The sequence below is a fragment of the Alexandromys fortis genome, unplaced genomic scaffold (genome assembly GCF_014885135.2).
Source record: "Alexandromys fortis isolate MF-2015 unplaced genomic scaffold, M_Fortis_MF-2015_v1.1 scaffold_55, whole genome shotgun sequence".
NCBI classification, from domain to species: Eukaryota; Metazoa; Chordata; class Mammalia; order Rodentia; family Cricetidae; genus Alexandromys; species Alexandromys fortis.
In genome coordinates, this window is record NW_026067936.1 from 7,407,595 (window position 1) to 7,425,899 (window position 18,305).

Consider the following 18,305-nt stretch of genomic DNA (forward strand, 5'->3'; position numbering starts at 1 on the left):
AAAAAAAAAAAAAAAAAAAAAAAAAAAAAAAAAAAAAAAAAAAAAAAAAAAAAAAAAAAAAAAAAAAAAAAAACCTAACTCCTTTTTTCGGTCTATATATAACCGCTAAGCAAGAGGGTTCAAAATTCAGGCAAACTATTGCTTCCTGACATCTCTTGGGAAACTAAACTAGGCATATTTATCAGGGTGACCCTGAAAACTAGAACCGCAAAGCAAGAGATGTAGAATTTGTTCAGAGCCGACCTGAATCTTGGCACCCGGCCGGTTTCTGCGTGCTTCGCTGACCTTTAGGAATCCCTCTCAGCTGTTCTGGGTTTCCCTATCGCAGCACACAATCAGGGCGAAGCCAGGATCGCACCACGGCTGTATACCGCTTCCCTCCGCCCCCCCCCCCTCCCGCGCCGTCACCCGGGCACCTACGCGGCCCTTTTCCTCCGACCACCCTCGGCGCAGCAAGGCCCACGCGGTGGGGCGCAGGCTCTCGGACCCCGGGCCCGTTCCCGCTTCTCTCGCTAGAGGGCAGGCGGGGCCCGCGCAAAGCCCTTGGGCTGCAGGGCACGCGCAGCGGGCAGGGATCCCGCTCTCCGAGTCGCACTCCCGGACTGGACTACGAGACCGACGCGGGGACCGAGGGTCAAGCCCGAGAGCAGGGCGCGCAGGGCGAACCCGGGAGGGTCCGGGATGGACGGCCAGGCTCTTGGGGCGCGCAGGGGGCGGGTGCCAGGTGGGGGCGATCCCCGCAGGGAAGCGCGGGGTTCCGCAACGCCGGGACCCGGTCAGGCGTGGAGAGCGCAACTCAAAAACACACGGGACAGAGTGAGGCGTCCGCTCGGGAGAAGCGGGGCTGCAGGCACTCACCTGGGCTCGGGTCGCCCTCGCCAGGCGCGGGCTTCCCGCGGGATCCCCGGTCCTTCTTCTTGCCCTTCCCCTTGCCTTTGCCTTCTTTGCGCTCGGACATCTCGCCGAAGAGGAGCGCTCTGCTCGGAACCGGCTGGGTGACGGTGACGCGCGACAAGTTTGGTCCAAGGGCTTGGAGAAAAGTTTGTCCCCGGAGGGAAAAGCGAGCTGCCGGGCTGCGTGGGGGGCGTCGCCTGTCGCCTGCGGGGAGCGGCGTGGACTCGGTCACCTGGAGCGTCCGCTCCGTCTGGGATGACTCGGGGCTGCTCTAGTGTCCCGTGTCCCGCCGCTGCCGGCTCCGGCGTGGCCTCGCTCCGGTGGCGTCTGTCTTGCGCCCTTAGAGCACGAAGAAGTAAAGGTGTTCACAGTCCGGTCTGCGCTCGCATCGCCAGGCTGCTGCCGCCACCGCCGCCGCTCTGCTCTGCTCTTGCAGTCCGACCCGCCCGGAGTTCCCACAAGTTTTGGGGAAGTCCTAGCCGGCTCTTTTTCAATTGCCCGCAGGTTGGACGCTGGCGCCTCCTTCGCACCCTCCCCCTCGCCTCGCCCCCTCCCCCTTCCCCACCACACCCCCACCCCGAGGCGCAGACACGCCAACGGGAGGAGCCTGAGCTGGGCGCTCGCGGTTCCAGCCCCTTTCTTGTGGCGGCCGGGCCTGGCTGGGGGCGGCCGAGCCCAGCGGCTGCCTGCAACACCCGACAGGGGTCGCTGGAAGCTGCGCTGACTGTACCGCCACCGCGGGGCCGAACCGAGCAGTCCCCAAGAGGCCAGGAAAGGAACCCAGCGCTCACAATCCTCCGCAGGCTGCCGCAGCCCCAGAGCTGATGCAAGCTTTGAAAAGTGAAGGGGGATGGAGAAAAAGTTTGCAACCGTGGCACCTGCCCCACAACGAAGGCTCTAGAGATCTGGAGGCCCCCCGGACGGGGAGGGACAGTTGCTATTTCCCAGAACTGTTCAGGGTTTATTTCTTTCTCACTTTAGAGGAGCTTCCCTCTGGCCCCGAGGGTGAAGGTGAAGTCTGGGGTGGAAGGGAGTTGGCGGTACCCAGGACGGGTTCTGCGAACTTCAAGCATGAATAGCTTGTACTTCCTACTTGAGCATGTGTCTGCCTTCTTGTGTTGGATTTCCCATCTCCACTTTTGTTTTTTAAAAATAGCCTCTTCTAAGCACAATATCTTTTATTACTAGTTAATTTCTGAAGGCACTGATGAGCCATAGTTCACCATGGTCAGGAACATCTCTTAAGGTAACCCTCCCCGCCCCACACCTTCACACCCAGACCCTAGAACTGAAGTGAAGTCCGGAGCATTAGTTCATTAGTGCTAGTTGCCCGGATTAGACTTTCTGGGAAGGGCACGTGCATCCTAGTTTTCCTGTATCCTCCCTCTGGTGGAGAACACTAAGGAGCAGTTAAATCAAGAAAGAATTCTGTTGTAAAAGACAAAAGTTGGTGCTGGTGTCAGCCGCACCCAGGAGTGAGCCACACTGTCTCCCTGAAGAGATGCCGTCGTCATTACACCGTAGCGGTGGCCAACTTAGTCGGCTCATTTACTGCGACTAAGAACTGTGGTGTTTGTGTGCCAACTCACACAAACGATCAATACTTCACAGCTATCCCACTTTCAGGGTGACTTGGCTCCCAGCTTTTCCCTTCCTGGAGTCAATGCTAACTGGTGCATTGCTATCTACAGCTTTCCCTGTAAATTCCCTGTGTTCTTTACCTGCCAAGATTTAAATAAAGGTGAAATCCGGAATGCACCTTTCAAACATGTGGGAAGGGGAATGTGCAAACACATTCATTTTAAATCGTCTTAAAAAACCATTTTGTTCTACTTTAATTTGCATTCGACTAAGAATCAAACTCCATCAGATGGCTGTGGTTGTTAAGAAATATCTCAACAGTACCGGCGTCATTCTTTATTCTTAAATGTTAGTGTCCAGAGGCCTTGCTAGCCTTCCAGCGTACTCCACATACAAATCTCATTGTTCCACGCAAACGGCAGAACCCGAGAAGATTCCAACTCTGCGAACAGCACAGTAGCGTCTGCCCTCGGAGTGAAAGAAAGGTGGGCCCCAGGCTGGCTGAAATAACTCCGCTTTCCCAGGAGGGGCCACTGCTCAGCCAGCAAGGGGCAGCAAGCCGCTGAAAGCAGAAACCCTTCATTTCACTTGCTTCTCTGGAGGATGTGATGGCTAGAGATTTACTCACCACATGCTGTCAGATGCCAGCATTTTATAATCAGAGGACTGAAGGCAAACTTGCATTTTGGACTTTAAAACAAAATGCTGAGTCTTCCCAAACACATGAATAATAAAAACCCAAGTCTATGGGAGCAACTTCTTCTGTCCCTTTTGCTTGGGGTTTAGACACTTTACTTCCTACAACTCTTTCTTCTTAGGAGGAGCATCTCCGTGAGGATAAAGGAGACTATACTTCGTGAAAGTTTGTTTGAATAAAGCTGTTGAGTTACTCCACAAACCTCCACAAGCAAAATGACCAAGAAAGGTGAAAGATGCCCCAGTAGCTTCCGAATAAAACACCAGTAGCGTCCCCATGGAAACCGCAGGAGTGAGGAATGGATGGGTATGGGGAGAAAGTGATTTAGGATTACATGATTTTTTTTTTTTGAGACAGGGTTTCTCTGTGGCTTTGGAGCCTGTCCTGGAAATAGCTCTGTAGACCAGGCTGGTCTCGAACTCACAGAGATCTGCCTGCCTCTGCCTCCCGAGTGCTGGGATTAAAGGCGTGTGCCACCACCGCCCGGCTACATGATTTTTTAAAAACTTGGTTAAATGACATAGGGAGAGGAAGGGGACCAAGAGTCGAAGAACTCAGTGTTGAAGGAACTTTGAAGGCATGTGATAGAGCTGCACTTGAATGACAAGGCTGCTTCCTAGATCCATGTCCAGATTCTGGAATACTATATGATTGCCAATTACAACTGAGTTAGGAGGAAATTCATAACCAAGTCTAACTTTTGTTAGAGTCTTTATTCTTTATGTAATTTGTGTTAATCTCTTGAGTATATTTTACTATATTATTTACAAACAACTGGAAGATTAATCAAAAAGTTGATTTCTTTGATACTTAAAATATTTATGAGATTTGTCAACACTTCAAAATTGTCCTTAAATTATTCATTTCTGTGGTCAGTACGTGGCAAATGAAATGTTTTGGTGTTTTTAAAAATACCTTGGAACTGATTTAGGGACTGAAAAGGAAAAGTATTCTTTAAAAAAAACAAAACAAAAAACCAATATGCTAGGTGTGGTGGTTTATCTTGTAGTCTCTGAGCTTTGGAGGATGAGGCAAGAGTCCTACCAGGATTCCCAAGGCCAGCCTCGGCATCACAGTGAGACTGTCTCCATTTTAAAATTTGTTAAATATAAAATATTAAATGTAAAGCTCAATTGAAACATTTCAGAATGAAATAACTTCATGTTTTAATGAATTTGTTATGCTCCTGGAATGGGTATCAAATATTGCTTGTTAGCTTCCAGCTTACACACCAAACTGTCATTGTATGACAAGTGGCAATAGAGTAGAAAATCATTTAATCTCTTTGTGAATAAAGAAAGGCAAAACATAGATCTTATATAAAACAGCAGCTTTAAGAAGAGCCGTCGTGAATCGTTGCAGTCTTTATCATCAAGACTTGCCTTTGGGAACTCATAGACTCTGCAAAGTTGGTTAAATGTATTCTTTTAATAATTCCTTTGGGGTCCAAGAAAAAATTTAAAGGAATGAAGATGAACTAATGTGATTTCATTTTTGCAAAACTTCCATTCCTGATAGGAATGAAAATCAAAGTTAAGATTCTGCAGATACTTTTCACTTTTGTTTTTAACTTTTCATTTGTCTTTTTGTTCTTGTTCTTGTTTTGATTTGGTTATTGTTGTTTTGAGAGTTTCCTGTAGCCTAGACTGACCTCAAACTCACTATGTAACTGAGAATGACCTTGAACTCTTTATTTCATAGACAGGTTGAGATGCCATCTGTCTGTCTGTGTGGTGTATGTGCATGTGTGTATTCTCGAGTGTCCCATCTGTCACTCTCCACCTTATTCCTTTGAGACAGGGTCTCTCACTGAGCCTAGAACTAGGCTGGCAGTCAGCAAAACCTTGTGACCATCCTCTCTACCCTCCAGCATGCTAGAGTTATAGGTGTACACACACGTTAAAATAAAGTAGCAAGGCAATTTAAACAGAGATTACTTTTGGAAATTTTGTGGTAAAGTTGATGTTAATAAAACACATTGATTAATTCAAAGAAACTCTCCTAAGAGTCAAGTCCAAATCTGTGTGATTTACTCATTTGCCAAGCATTTCCCGAAGAAATGGCAGACAATGGAAGAACATGAATCCTGCCCTGGTTCACGTAAACCTAAAATCTTGTGAGCAAGACAGAAACACAAACTAATTATCCAATGCAGCCAAGCTAGATACATTTTCTAAAAACTGAAACTTTTAAAACTCGGGGAAACTTTTTGAAGAAAAATAATGCAAATTTAGAAATACAAATTTGGGGTGGGAATGAAATTCAGAGTGTATGCTTCAGTATATGAGAAGGCCCTGGTTTGACTCCACATCACCAGGGACAAAACAAGAGACAGACCCAAGAAAGGGGCCTGGGACACTAAACAGGCCTTGAGATTTCATTAGCTTCAAGATGAATTCACCTCTACTGATCTCAGACCTGCTCTGTCATCTCCACTGCAGTCCCAGTCATGGCAGGGCACAGTTACATACTTAGTAGGTAATACATTCACCATCGCTGCCCGTGCTGTCGCAGTAAATAACGCATAATCAAGAATGCATGCAAAGCTGATGGAGCAAAAATGGTCAGAGGAGTGAAAAAATCCCCTTCCCAGGGAAGAAAACAGCCATAGTAAACCACGTACTTTTGAGAAGCATGGTTCCCTAGCAAAAGTAGAGATGATCCACTCCATTCAGCCAAGAATGGATAGAATTGCTAATTAATCGTATTCTGTCTGCTGCGAAGCAAGTCGGTTTTGTAACAAAATTGTGAATTTGTCATCTGAACATTCTGAAAGGTATGGCTAGGTGTCTCTGCTTGCGTGACTTGAGTAATTACGGAAGGCTGATAATTACTTTTGCGTGTCATTATTATCAACGGTACGATTATTTGTGATGATGCTCCCATGATCTGCAACTTGGATTAAATCGATGATACTGCTAATATTAATGTTTGTTTACTTTCTTCACCAGCCCTGTTCTTTCTCTTTCTTTCTTTAACCTTCTCGGGTATTGAACTTAGGTCCTCACACAGGCTAGGCAAATGACATCACTGAGCTACATCCAAAGCATCTTTCTTTTCTTTTATAAATGTAGCCAGCATCCTGTGTCTTTGGTAATAAGACAGATGTGTAAGACAATAGTTTTTAAAATACACTTTCATTCCTTTGGAGAAAAGGATGCTGCCTGTCTGAGTTTGCTTTCTATTGCTGTCATAAAACACTGACAATGCCCCTGTGGGGAGGAAAGGGCTTATTTGGCTTGTACACCCCATCACTGTCTGTCACTGAGGGAAGCCAGGGCAGGAGCCTGGAGGCAGGGACTGAAGCAGGATCGGCAGGGAGTGCTGGGCTGCTCCCCTCGGTTTGCTCATCTTGTTTTCTTGTTCAGCCCAGAACCAGCAGCCCAGGGATATCACTGCCCACAGTGGACTGCGCCCTCCCACATCAATCACTAATCAAGAAAATATCCCACAGACATGCCTACAGGCCAACCTGAAAGAGGCAATTAGTCAATCAAGGGTTCCTCTTCCCCGGTGACTCTAGATTGAGTCAAGTTGATGAACACTATTCAATCTTTGAGTTATTCTTTCTGAGTTTCACACTGTATATCTTAATCACACTCAGCCTCCTTGCTCCATGCCCTTAAATCACGTGTATATTTGATGCAAAATATTTTAAATTTACACTACATACATATTTATGTACATAAACATATATATATATATATATAGACATTCACGTATCATACATTTATTTGTATGTAGTTACGTTTTTCTTTCGGCAGTGATACTGTATTTGAAGACGAGCATATGAAAGGCAGAGACTGGAGTTCCGTTTGCAGTCTTTCTGTACAACGCTCCCTTAGATTTCCTTCCACCATGTTCACCTAGCAAGACCTGCTAACTTTGAATAGCATGAGAGAGTACGTGTTGCTTGTTTCTCTCTTCTCTATGCAGTCCTGGCTGTCCTGGAGCCTCCTATGTAGATGGGGCCTCAAGTTCAAAGAAGCTCCTTGCTCTGCCTCCCATGTACTGGGTGGAAAAGCGTGCAACACCACACCATGTCTAGAATGGGTTTGAATGGGTCAGAATGAGTATAAAAGTCCGGTTCTGACATTACCATTTTCTCTCCGGCAACTACTAATTCTCACCAACAGTCATGTCAGCTCCCAGTTTTCTGCAGCCAGCCTGCCCCACGCCCTGTCATTTTGACTTAGGCCTTTATCCCTCCTCTTTTCTTCCTTTCTTTGTTTTTGTTTTTCTTTTTCTGTTTTATTTTTGAGACAGGATTTCCTTGCTGTTCTGGAACTCACTCTGTAGACCAGGCTGGCCTCGAACTCACAGAGATCCTCCTGCCTCTGCTTGGCCTGGGCCACCACCACCCAGCCCCTCCTCTTTTATAAGTACCAACTAAATCCAAGCCTCCTTTGCTGTGATTGCAGAGAAACCTTCAAACCCCTGGTCATTTCCCTTGTTTTTTTTTTTTTTTTTGGTTTTTTTTTTTTGGTTTTGTTTTGTTTTTGTTTGTTTGGTTGGTTGGTTTCTGGGTTGTTGTTGTTGTTGTTGTTGTTTTTGCCCCACCCAGCAGTCAGAGGTGTCTCTCTGAAATGTAATTCCGATCCAGTCACTCTTTGCTTCCGAGAACTGTAGACAGCAACCTGGCAGAGCTAGGAAAGGCCTGCCTCCAGCCTCCAGCCTCCAGCCTCCAGCCTCCTATCACTGTGTCTCACTGTGTCTCACACACTGGTGTATTCTCACACAGAGTGCTTCTGTTTCCTCTGTCTGAAATTCTTCCATGCTTTGCCAATCTCATTATTGCTCAGGTCTGGACTGACTTTCTTAGCCTAGACAACACTTTTCTTGTCTTTCAAACCAATATGATCCTGTAATATTTTAAGCTCCCACCACAAATATAGCCAATTCCCCCAGTTTGTAAGGATTTTCTTAAGCATTTAATAATCTGCTTCTACTGGGTATGCCTCTCCCTGAGGACAGACTATTTCATCTTCAGTCTTGTAGGTCTCACACTGCATGTGTCTAATCTTAACAAGTAATACAGTTTGTTAATCAGTGAACAAATTAAGACCAATAAAATCCCTTACCAACATACCATAAGAATATAACATACATCTGTGTATGTACTTCTTAACCAGATTTTTAAATGATAGTTATGATTATGATACCAAGCATGGCACTTGGGAGTAACTTCCGTTAAAATGAGCTATTGTTTGATTGATTGATTTTCATTCGTTGTTAAGCTGGGGTTGTAACCTTGCATATATTAGAGAAGTCCTTTACATATAAAACCAAGTAACCCTCTTAAAAACAAATTGAAAAATAAAAATCTTGGTCTGGAGAGTTAGTTAGGCAGCTAAGATCTTGCGGCTCTTGCAGAAGACTTGATTTAAATTCCCAACACACACATGGTGCTTCACAACCACCTGTAACTCCAGTCCCAGAGGATCTGATGCCCTTTCTAACCTCTGTGGGCACCAGACACACTCATACACATAAAACAACAAAATAAACCAAATAAATAGAACTTAACAATAAAAAGATGAAAAATCTTCACTTCCCTCTCCAAACTATCTAACCGGTGTGACGGTGGCTTCTACAGTATACAAAATGTCAAGATACTTTCCTTCAATTGCCTTCCTGAGTTTCGCCTATGGATCACACTTGCTGCTTCATTTATTTCCTTGGTTTAAATCTACAAAAACAGCATCGTTGGCAGGGTTGGAAATCTGTTCTTGCTCTGAGTTTGGGGTCTGCAATCCTTATCTCATCAGGTTATTTGTCACTCCACGCAAGAGCAGTCTGTCCCCACCCAATATGTGAATCTAGTGTACTCACCACCGTGGACCTAGCTTGGAGTTCAGCTGGAACTCCCCTAACAGCCTGCTCTTGCCCACTGCCCATATTCACACAGCAGATAAAAGCAGATCTCTCTGTACATTCTCGTAGCGCAGCCTCTGGAAGCATTGACTATATCTCCAAGAGAGAAATTAGATGTCTTAATGGCTTTTAAACATCAGCCCGACAAATAAAAAAAAAAACAGCCCACAAGATCTTCTCCAAGGTTAACACTTTTCCTTTGAAATACACTTTCTCGTGTCTGGGAAGAAGAATCATCCCTGCTAAATTTATAATGATGCTAAAATATAAATTAAATGCTGTGAGAGATGAATTAGTATGTCGAATATTTGAATGGCGAGAGTAATTTAGCAGGTCAATTCCTGTCTGTAAGTTCCATAAAAGACACCTGGTAGGAAGCATTCAGAAGCAGATGATAGGAAATTACTTTGTAATGTCATTACGATAGCTGGGCTGCATGGGACCAAGGGCTGACCCCATGCTATGCTGCTCCTGGCTGAGGCAAGGAATAATACTGTAAGTACTTGTTACAGGTCTTCACACATAATGTAAAGTTTATTTCTACGTCTTAATGAAAATGGTCCTTCTGTTTTTCAGTTCCTTCTCCTAGGGCCCAGCAGTTCAAATATCTGACTCGATGAGAGATTTTTAACTCCAAGCTGAGCCAAGAGTAAAGTTCTTGTTGGAATGTCCAGTCATCTCCAACCTGGATCCAGACCTGGACGTCAGCTTCCTCCACAACAGACCAAGCTTCAACAGTCTGTATGTAGGGAGATATTCCGGGTGGGTATACTAAAAACATGTATGTCTTTCAAGCCTTGTTCATTTGGGAAAGAATTTTACAAGTATTAACAACTAAGAAAGCAAGCTATGCTTTAAGAATAATTTAATAAAACAATTAACCAACTTGACAGAAATCAAATGCATGTCAAAAAAAAAAGAAAGAAAAGAAAAAAACTGGTGATCAACCATGTAGAAAATACTCATATGAAAAGTATTGATGCGTTTTGTCTTTTCTGCTTGATCATAAAGACTGGGTTTGTTCCAACTTTTTTTTTGAAGGTACAGGATGAAACCACCTGAGCACAGATTTGTGTGTGTGTGTGTGTGTATGTGTGTGCATGCATGTGGGTGTTGCTAGCAATTTATATACTACAGGGCAAGCACTCTACTACTTAGCTACATGCAAGGGACTCACATAAGTTACAATATACAGTAAGCTTTATTCTCGCCTAGGATATCATCAAGTGTACAGAAATCTGAGTGTTTACCCTGAGTTCGAGATGTTCAAGTAACTGCCAGGGAACATGGTCAGAATTGGTATTTCCAGTGGCATTTCTTCCCTTCCAGATTGCACTATAATATTGGAGACCCCATAAAACGTTATACCCACACACCCCAATTATTTTCATCCTATTAGACTCTTATCTTGGGAATGACCCAAACTAACCTTGGTTTTGCAGTGGGCATGAGAAAGTTACGTTTTAGGCAGTTTTTTCCTATATTAGGATGTGAAACCCCTTTTCCTATTATTGCTGCTGTTTCTGAGACGGTGGGACAGAATCACGTGAAAAACCATTCTTATTTTCATGACAACAAGCACACCCCTGTGGCTGAAGAAATGGCTTGTTGTTAAGAGCGCATGTGTGACTTTTCTCTTAGAATCTTAGATCAGCTCACAAAACCAACAACCAGCGGCTGACAGTTGACTGAAGTTCAGTTCTGGGGGAATCCAACATCCTCTTCTGGCCTCTGGGGATACACATGTACAAACACACACACACACACACACACACACACACACATTAATTTAAAAACCACATTTTTTTAGTCAGCAATTTGCTATGATTTATACAGAATGTACCAGCATGTCTGTATCATGGGTGTTGAAGACTTATTCTGTGCAGTTCTCCCACATACAGAGGCTTAATTACTACCTATTTTAACTCACTTTGAAAGTGTCCTTCTAGCCAGGCAGTGGTGGCACACGCCTTTAACCCCAGCACTCAGGAGGCAGAGGCAGGTGGATCTCTGTGTGTTTGAGACCAGACTAGTCTACAAGAGCTAGTTCCAGGACAGCCTCCAAAGCTACAGAGAAACCCTGTCTCGAAAAACCAGCAGCAACGACAACATGTCCTTTTACCCTCTGGTACCTAAGACTTTGCCATTAAAGCATTTCCAGTGCTTACCCTTCTTCCTTTGAGTGTGTCTCCCCAGCCCACTGCAGAACCAGGTAACCCTGCACACCCATCTTCTCTGTTCACATGATCTTTTCCTGCTCTAAGCATCATTGCATAATAGGAAAACGTTCTTCAGGCTCTTTGTTTCTTCTCACGCCCAACATTCCTAGTTCTTTCTTTGATCCCCATCACCTCCTTCAGGTCCTCCAGGGAGACTGCTCAGTGGTCACAGACTGTGCCTGACTTCCTCCTTCCTGGGGAGGGCTAGTACATACACACAGGTCTTCAATTCCCACCGTGGAACTTGGAGAGTAGTTCATGAAACTGCTTCCTTGTCTCTTGCTCTAAGATTTCTATTTTGCGGGTTTTATGTATGCTGGCCCTTGGCCCAATATTTAAAATACTTTTCTTCGTAACTACATGCTAATCCTATAAAATGCCACTCCCTGTTGCGAGCTCAAATGCTAACCCACAATTGTGTATCTACGGCCCGACATTTTGTCTGGATTCCGAGACTATTTCAAACTAGACACATCTGGAATAGAAGGCCAGGTCGAAGCGGTCAGAAATCGCTTTTCTTTCTCTCCTTACATCTTCCTTTCCTACCTACACCCGGACATTTGCTGCCCCAGCCCCCTGCAGCACCTCGGCTGGAGGCTCATCTTCTTTCTCCCTGGATCCTTTTGCATTCTTGACCTGGACTTGTAAGTTCTCATTTTCCTGAGATGCTTTCAGTTCTCACACCCAGATATTCTCCCTGCTGCTGCCAGAGTTAATCTCCTCAAACACACTCCTTGCACCACCTGGCAGCACGTAGATTAATAGAAATGGGTTAATTTCATTTAAATGAGTTAAGTTAGTAACAAGCATAAACTATGACCGAGCCTTTATAATTAATAATAAGCCTCCATGTCCTTACTGGAGAGCCAGCAGTCTTGACAAAAACATCAAACTAAAGTATGTTTTCTTTTATCTGTCCTTAAGTCCCCCCCCCCTTATTTTTGGTGTGGTAGATTTCTATGCTATTCAAATTAAAACTCATGTCTTCTACTTTTTTCTGACATCCTCAATCAGAACTAATTGATGCTGTTTATATCAAACTGTATATATGTATGTATGTTTCTATGTATGTATACATGTGTGTGATATTTAAATCAATTTCAGCATACATATAAAGTGAGAGATGAATATGCAAATATATATATATATATAGAGAGAGAGAGAGTTGAATCTAAATGCATGTAAAGAATTCGCAGTTTGTATTTAACTCTCCTTACAGAGAAAAGGCAACAATTTATTTGCCAAATCCAGCCTTTTACTTCGATTCAGACTAGATATTCAGTTGCATCTATAGTATGTTCAACCAAAAAAATGATAGTTCACAAAGGTCCCAAAACAAGGCTAATTTCAATTATTACATTTCCACATACTTACATCAACCTCAGCCTTTTGCTTATGTGGTCTACATTTGATATCCTCTTATTAACAAATTCTCAAATGATACACTTGTTACTCATAGCCATGATAGTTAAGTGTTATACAAAGTTCATAAGAAATTTTATTTGTAAAATTTTATGTGAAAATTAAATTTTTTGGGGGGGTTGGGTAGTAGTGCCTCATGCCTTTAGTCCCAGGACTTGGGAGGCAGAGGCAGGCAGATCTCTGTGAGGTTAGGACCAGTCTGGTCTACTCTACAGTATGAATTCAAGGACATCCAGGGCTACACAGAGAAACCCAGTCATAAAAAAAAAAAAAAACAAGCAAAGAAAAACAAACAAAACAAAAAACAAAATAATAATTAAATTTATATATTGTCTTGATCTTGACTTTTGAAAACCTCAAGGCAGTGAAGAGTCGCTCCATAACAGATATTGGTGAGACAGCCTGTCTTCCAAAGAGTGCATATCTCTACATGATCTCAGCATGAGCATCCAAGAGCAGACCAGTGTCGCAGTCATTACCATGGGCCTAGATTAAAAGCCTGACAAAGAGGAGCCCATTCCCTGTAAAGCTCCAGAGACTCAGAATTCCAGTTGTATTGCTCGACAGAAATCCATCATCTGTGAAATGGAACTTAGCATCACTCCTATGTCTAAGTTCACTCTGTGACAGTCAAGTGAGTAAACACAGTGCTCCTGCCAAAGTTGTCGCTGCAAAACCTGGCAGATCTTCTGGTCCCTGCTGCCCTCTCCCTTCCAGAGATCCCTGCTCCTGCCAATCAGCATAGATGTCCCCAACATCTCTTTAGGAATTTGAGCCGACTTCACAAAAGGGAACTTTATGCGTAATGAATACATCGTTTTGCCATTTTAATGACTGAATTAATTTTGATTGATCAGTACTAGGCCATGCTACTGGTTATGTCTAAGGATAGTAAAGCCAATAAAAACCATGTGTAGATTTGAGATTCACCATACTGCTCCAAGTCTACTTCCCACTATGAACTATTTTCTGAATTTTCTGACCTAAAAATCTCTCATATCCCAATACAAGGAAGCAGAGAGATAAAGAGTTTTTTTTAAAGGTTATTCAAATGAGTACATTTGTGTTTGTCCCTGATTCCTGCTGAAATCACAGTCACAGTGAAAACAACCGAGGCCTAAACATAATTAGCAGGATAGCATCTGTATTGAGCATACACAGTCATTTTCCCACGTCATTCCCTAAGTAGCACAGTGTGACATCTGCACACGCAGCATTTGCACTACATTAGAACCGACCGTAAACCAGAGAGGGCGTCAAGTACCCTGGAGAATCTGCAGAGGTAATTTGCAAATCCTGTGCCATTTGATGTAACGGATTTGAGTGCTTGCAGCTTGCATATCCGTGGGGTCCTAGAATCAAATATTTGTGGATCCTGAGCCGTGATTACACTGTGGATGTGGCAAACGGAATTCCAAGAGAATGTGCACAATTCTTACTCCCGATTGCACATCTCCTATAGGAACTCCCCCCCCCCCAACCTTGTAAGAATGGTAAAAATTATCATCCACTCTAGGGATTCTAACCTACTCAAATGAGCCCTCAATAAAGGACGTGGGCCATTCAGAAAAAGAAAATGGCTTTTACTGGTGTGGAAAAACCCCACATACCTTCAAGTCTTTGAGAACATGGAGCTACCTACAGCTGGCAGATGACAAGAAAACAGAGCCCTCCACCCATCCTACTGTGCACATGAAACAGTCCTGCCAGCCACCTGAATGGGCTTGGAAGAGGACCTGAGTTCCAGGTGACAATTAGACCCAGGGAACGTTCTGAGTTTAGCTTCCTCAGATCACACTTAGCACACGGAGGATACTGTGTGCAGGCTTCTCCCCTATAGAACTAGGAACTATTCTTTTCGCAAACTGCAATTTGGTTGCTTTGGGCAATTTGTAACACAGCAATAGCAAACTAATGCAGCTTTGGAAACATTTTAACTTATAACAACAAGAGGGTTTTTTTGGGGGGAGTGTGGGGGTAACAAAAAGAAACAAAGTTTGTGATGTAAGGAAATTGACTTTAAAACCTTCCACTTCCTAATTCTACGGATTAAACCATAGTTTAATTTTCACAGATTTGGTTTTCTCCATCTGACCAGTGGATAAGGTCACCTTCTAAGGACACACAGGCCCTAAAGTCCTGTGGCATTGTATTTTAAATCCATCCTTTAAAAACTCCCATTCCTCAATGGGACAGACCCAAGCACACGGAGAAACAGCTCAGCAATGCTCAGAGGGCAGAAAAACAAATCCAATTTGCAAATCCTAGCTCCTCTGTGATCAGGAGACCATGCTCTCATAAGGCTTCATGTGAGAACCAGCAAGATTCACAGACATCAGACAGACTCCAGAGAAGTTTATGACACTTGTCCACAGATGCATGAAGGCACCTAAAGAGTAATGACTTTGCCCTATTTTTTTTGGGGGGGGGTATGGCTTATTTCTATTTTTTGTGAGAATCTCTGAGCTATCTGTTTTCTTCCAAAATAATCAGTAGGATAAAGAACCTGCATGAAGATGAAGATAACGTTCACTGTATATCCAAGGCAGGTATAAAGAACTAAATATCACCAATGTAACTCAAAGTTTTATCCCACCCTAAGAATCCAGGAGTGAGCTGTACACAGGTTCCTCGGGAAGTTTTGGTCTAAAGCACAAAACTTTTGTGATAGGAGAGAGATGTGTCGGACAGTGTTGAGTCTGCTTCGCTACAGAAGCTTTCCTCTGTGAGAAGAGAACTTGCCTTGTGATGGCACACATAATCGCTCATCCTGCAGTTAATAAAAAAATTTCTTTCAACAGGATTCTGCTCCTCTGATCAGGTGATGCCTCATCTCAACCTCCTTATAACACTTCCTTCCGCCACATTGGCTAACATGTGTTTTCCAGGGAGAGCTGTGGTACATGTTAAATGATTCCAAGAAGTCAAGGTAGTATGAAATTGCCCAATCATGGAGCGCTCTCCACTGGTCAATAATATCAACTCCTTTAACTCATCCATGTCGGGTGAGGTTGGAGATATAGCTCAATGGTAGAGTACTTCCTTAACATGCCTAGGGCACTGGGTTCAAACCCTAGCACTGTTTCCCACCCCCAATGAAAAGAATCCAGCGAGCTCAATTTTGAGAAATTGAGCACTGGTTCTCAAGGGAATGCTATCGAGGCCTGAGTTATGCAGACTGGTTTCAGGAAATTGTCATCAGATATCAATGTTATTACAAATCAATATTGCTCAACCTGTGGCCACCTAAGGCCTTTGGAAAACACAGATATTTACATTACAATTCATAAGAATAGCAAAATTCCAGTCATGAAGTAGCAATGGAAATTGTTTTATGGCTGGAGGTCCCCACAGCATGAGGAACTGTCCTAAAGGGGTCTCAGCATTAGGAAGGTGAGAACCACTGCCCTAGGCAGAGCACGAGCTCATCCGAGAGTCCTCGGTCTGAATAGTTCAGCATGCCCTCATTCTGTGCTGCTAGAATTGGTGTTTCTCTGGACTCCACGTGTCTTCCACTGCACTGGCCATCTTCTGAATGCAGGACACTAAGGGACCTAAACCTGGGGCGACTCACACTTCACTTGTGAGGGCGCGTCTGAACACTGGGATTTTAACGTAGCATTAGTAACTTCCTCGTTGTTCTAAAAGCCATCTCCAAAGTCAACTCCCTTAAGCAGGGGTTGATTAACATGCTGCCCTCTTTGGAGAATATAGCAGAAATGCAGACAAGTTAAGAGTTCCTAACGTGACATTCGTCTAGCCATTTTTGTTGTTACTGGCTTTGCTTGTTAAGGGACGGGTCTTGCATTAGCTTCCCTGAATTCTGCCATTTCTTTCCATTCCTACTGCACACAGCATCCTCTTGTGGCCATGCCTTGAGCATGTAAGGTGGCAAAACTTCAAATGGTCCAAAGAAAAGAGCAGATGGGGAATGACAATTCTTGCTCTGTGGGTTACAGATCTGACACCTGTTTCTTCACCAACACTGTACCAGAAACAGGCAACACTGCAACTCTGTTTTCATAAATTTCTTACTAAAATGGTTCAGAGTCCAGTAATGGTTTTTGTTCCCCCATTTTGGAGGCAGGGTCAAGTACAGCCCGTGTTAGCTTCAAATTTGCTAAGTAGCCCAGGCTGACCTCGAACTCCCGATGCTGGGATTGTGAACATGTACCACCACACCTACTTTAGATTTACTATTAATCCAACCTTTTGTCTTATGTGACAAAATCCCAGACAATAAGGACCTTATCTGATTATATTGCTAATACATTTCAAATCCAAGCTGGCTCTGGCTTCTTAATGACCAATCCATATTAATTTATACATGATAATGTGATTAGTTCTTTGAGATCAGGCTCTGTGGGACTGAAAATGATTCTTTTAATTTTTAGTTGCACTAAAATATTTTTTAGCTATTTAATGTCTATAGTTTCTTAGTTTAGTCAATTGACCGTGCTTGATTTTGAGAGCCACAAATGATTTTCTCTTTATATTTGATAAATATCACTTGTTAGCTTCTTCTTACAAAGAAATAAATCTCTCTGTATAGCTCAAGATAACTTGTAACTCATTAACTCCTATTCCCAGTTCTTGAGTGCTGGGATTCCAGGCGTGCGTGTACCAACATACTCTGCAAATGTCTTGTTTTTAAGACATTACATTTAGGCTGGGCATGGTGGCTTGCACTGTAATCCTAGCTATTGGGAAAGCTGATACAGAAAGACTACATGTGTATAGGAGCTTGAAGCCAGCCTGGAAAACACAGCAAGTTCCTTGACAATTACTTTAAAATACCATATTTTAACTTCTGAGCCTCTTGCCTCCACTTCCAGAGTGCCAGGATTATAGCCTGTGCAAGACTTAGGAATCAAACTCTGGGTTGTGTGCCTGCCAAACAAACACTGTACAAACTGAGTCACATCCCCAGCTTGTACACAGTACTTTAATAATAATAAAACAATGCTAATTATAAGATTCTTAAAACAGCCTCTTCAGTTAAAAAGATTATTCAAATTAAATTAGCCAAAGTCTATGACCTGCTCAGGCCTAGATAAAAGGTCAAGGTTTTGCCTAGCTATGGGACCAATTCAAGTCATTATTATGCTCAAATGTCTACCAGCGTCGCCTAATTATGTGCTCTCTCCAAACTGAGGAGTTTAAGGTTACAGGTTCAAGACTGAGCTCATAACAAACGGGAAATCTTTTATTATGTTGTTGGCGGTAGTGATATATTCAAATCTTAGGAAACTGTGTACCTTGCCTATCGTTTGCGAACATGTATTTATATCTGCACGAGAGAATATTTGTATTTCTCTGAACGCTATGGCCTGAACTATGGGAGATCATGAATGATAAATGTCGAAATGAAAGGATTTTTTTTAAAAGGAAACATCAATTAGTTATGTCAAAAAGCATCAGTTTTATCTAAAAATTATAAAACGTATCAATGAAAACATGGAAAGTATCTTAAAGACACACTTATCTTACATCAGGGAAGTTACCAATTCTGCCTATTAGGAAAATTTAAACAAATTTATGTAGAAATTATTTCTTAAAGCGTTTGAAAAAATTGCAATTTTAGCATAATAATGAATAAATCATATTTGGTTGTGAAA

At 43.2% G+C, this 18,305-nt stretch overlaps 1 protein-coding gene across 6 annotated transcripts in view; it reads right to left on the reverse strand.

Moving 5' to 3' along the window:
* Nrg1 (neuregulin 1) overlaps positions 1-18,305 on the reverse strand; it is a 961,794-nt gene that overhangs the window by 192,946 nt on the left and 750,543 nt on the right. For 5 of the 6 annotated variants that reach the window (XM_050146822.1, XM_050146821.1, XM_050146819.1 and 2 more), the window contains exon 1: positions 859-1,387. The exons of the other annotated variant lie outside the window; for it this stretch is intronic. In XM_050146822.1, coding sequence (XP_050002779.1) covers positions 859-958 — 100 coding nt within the window. In that variant the 5' untranslated portion in view covers positions 959-1,387. Of the gene's footprint in view, positions 1-858; positions 1,388-18,305 lie in introns of those variants that run through there. 6 annotated transcript variants of the gene reach the window in all.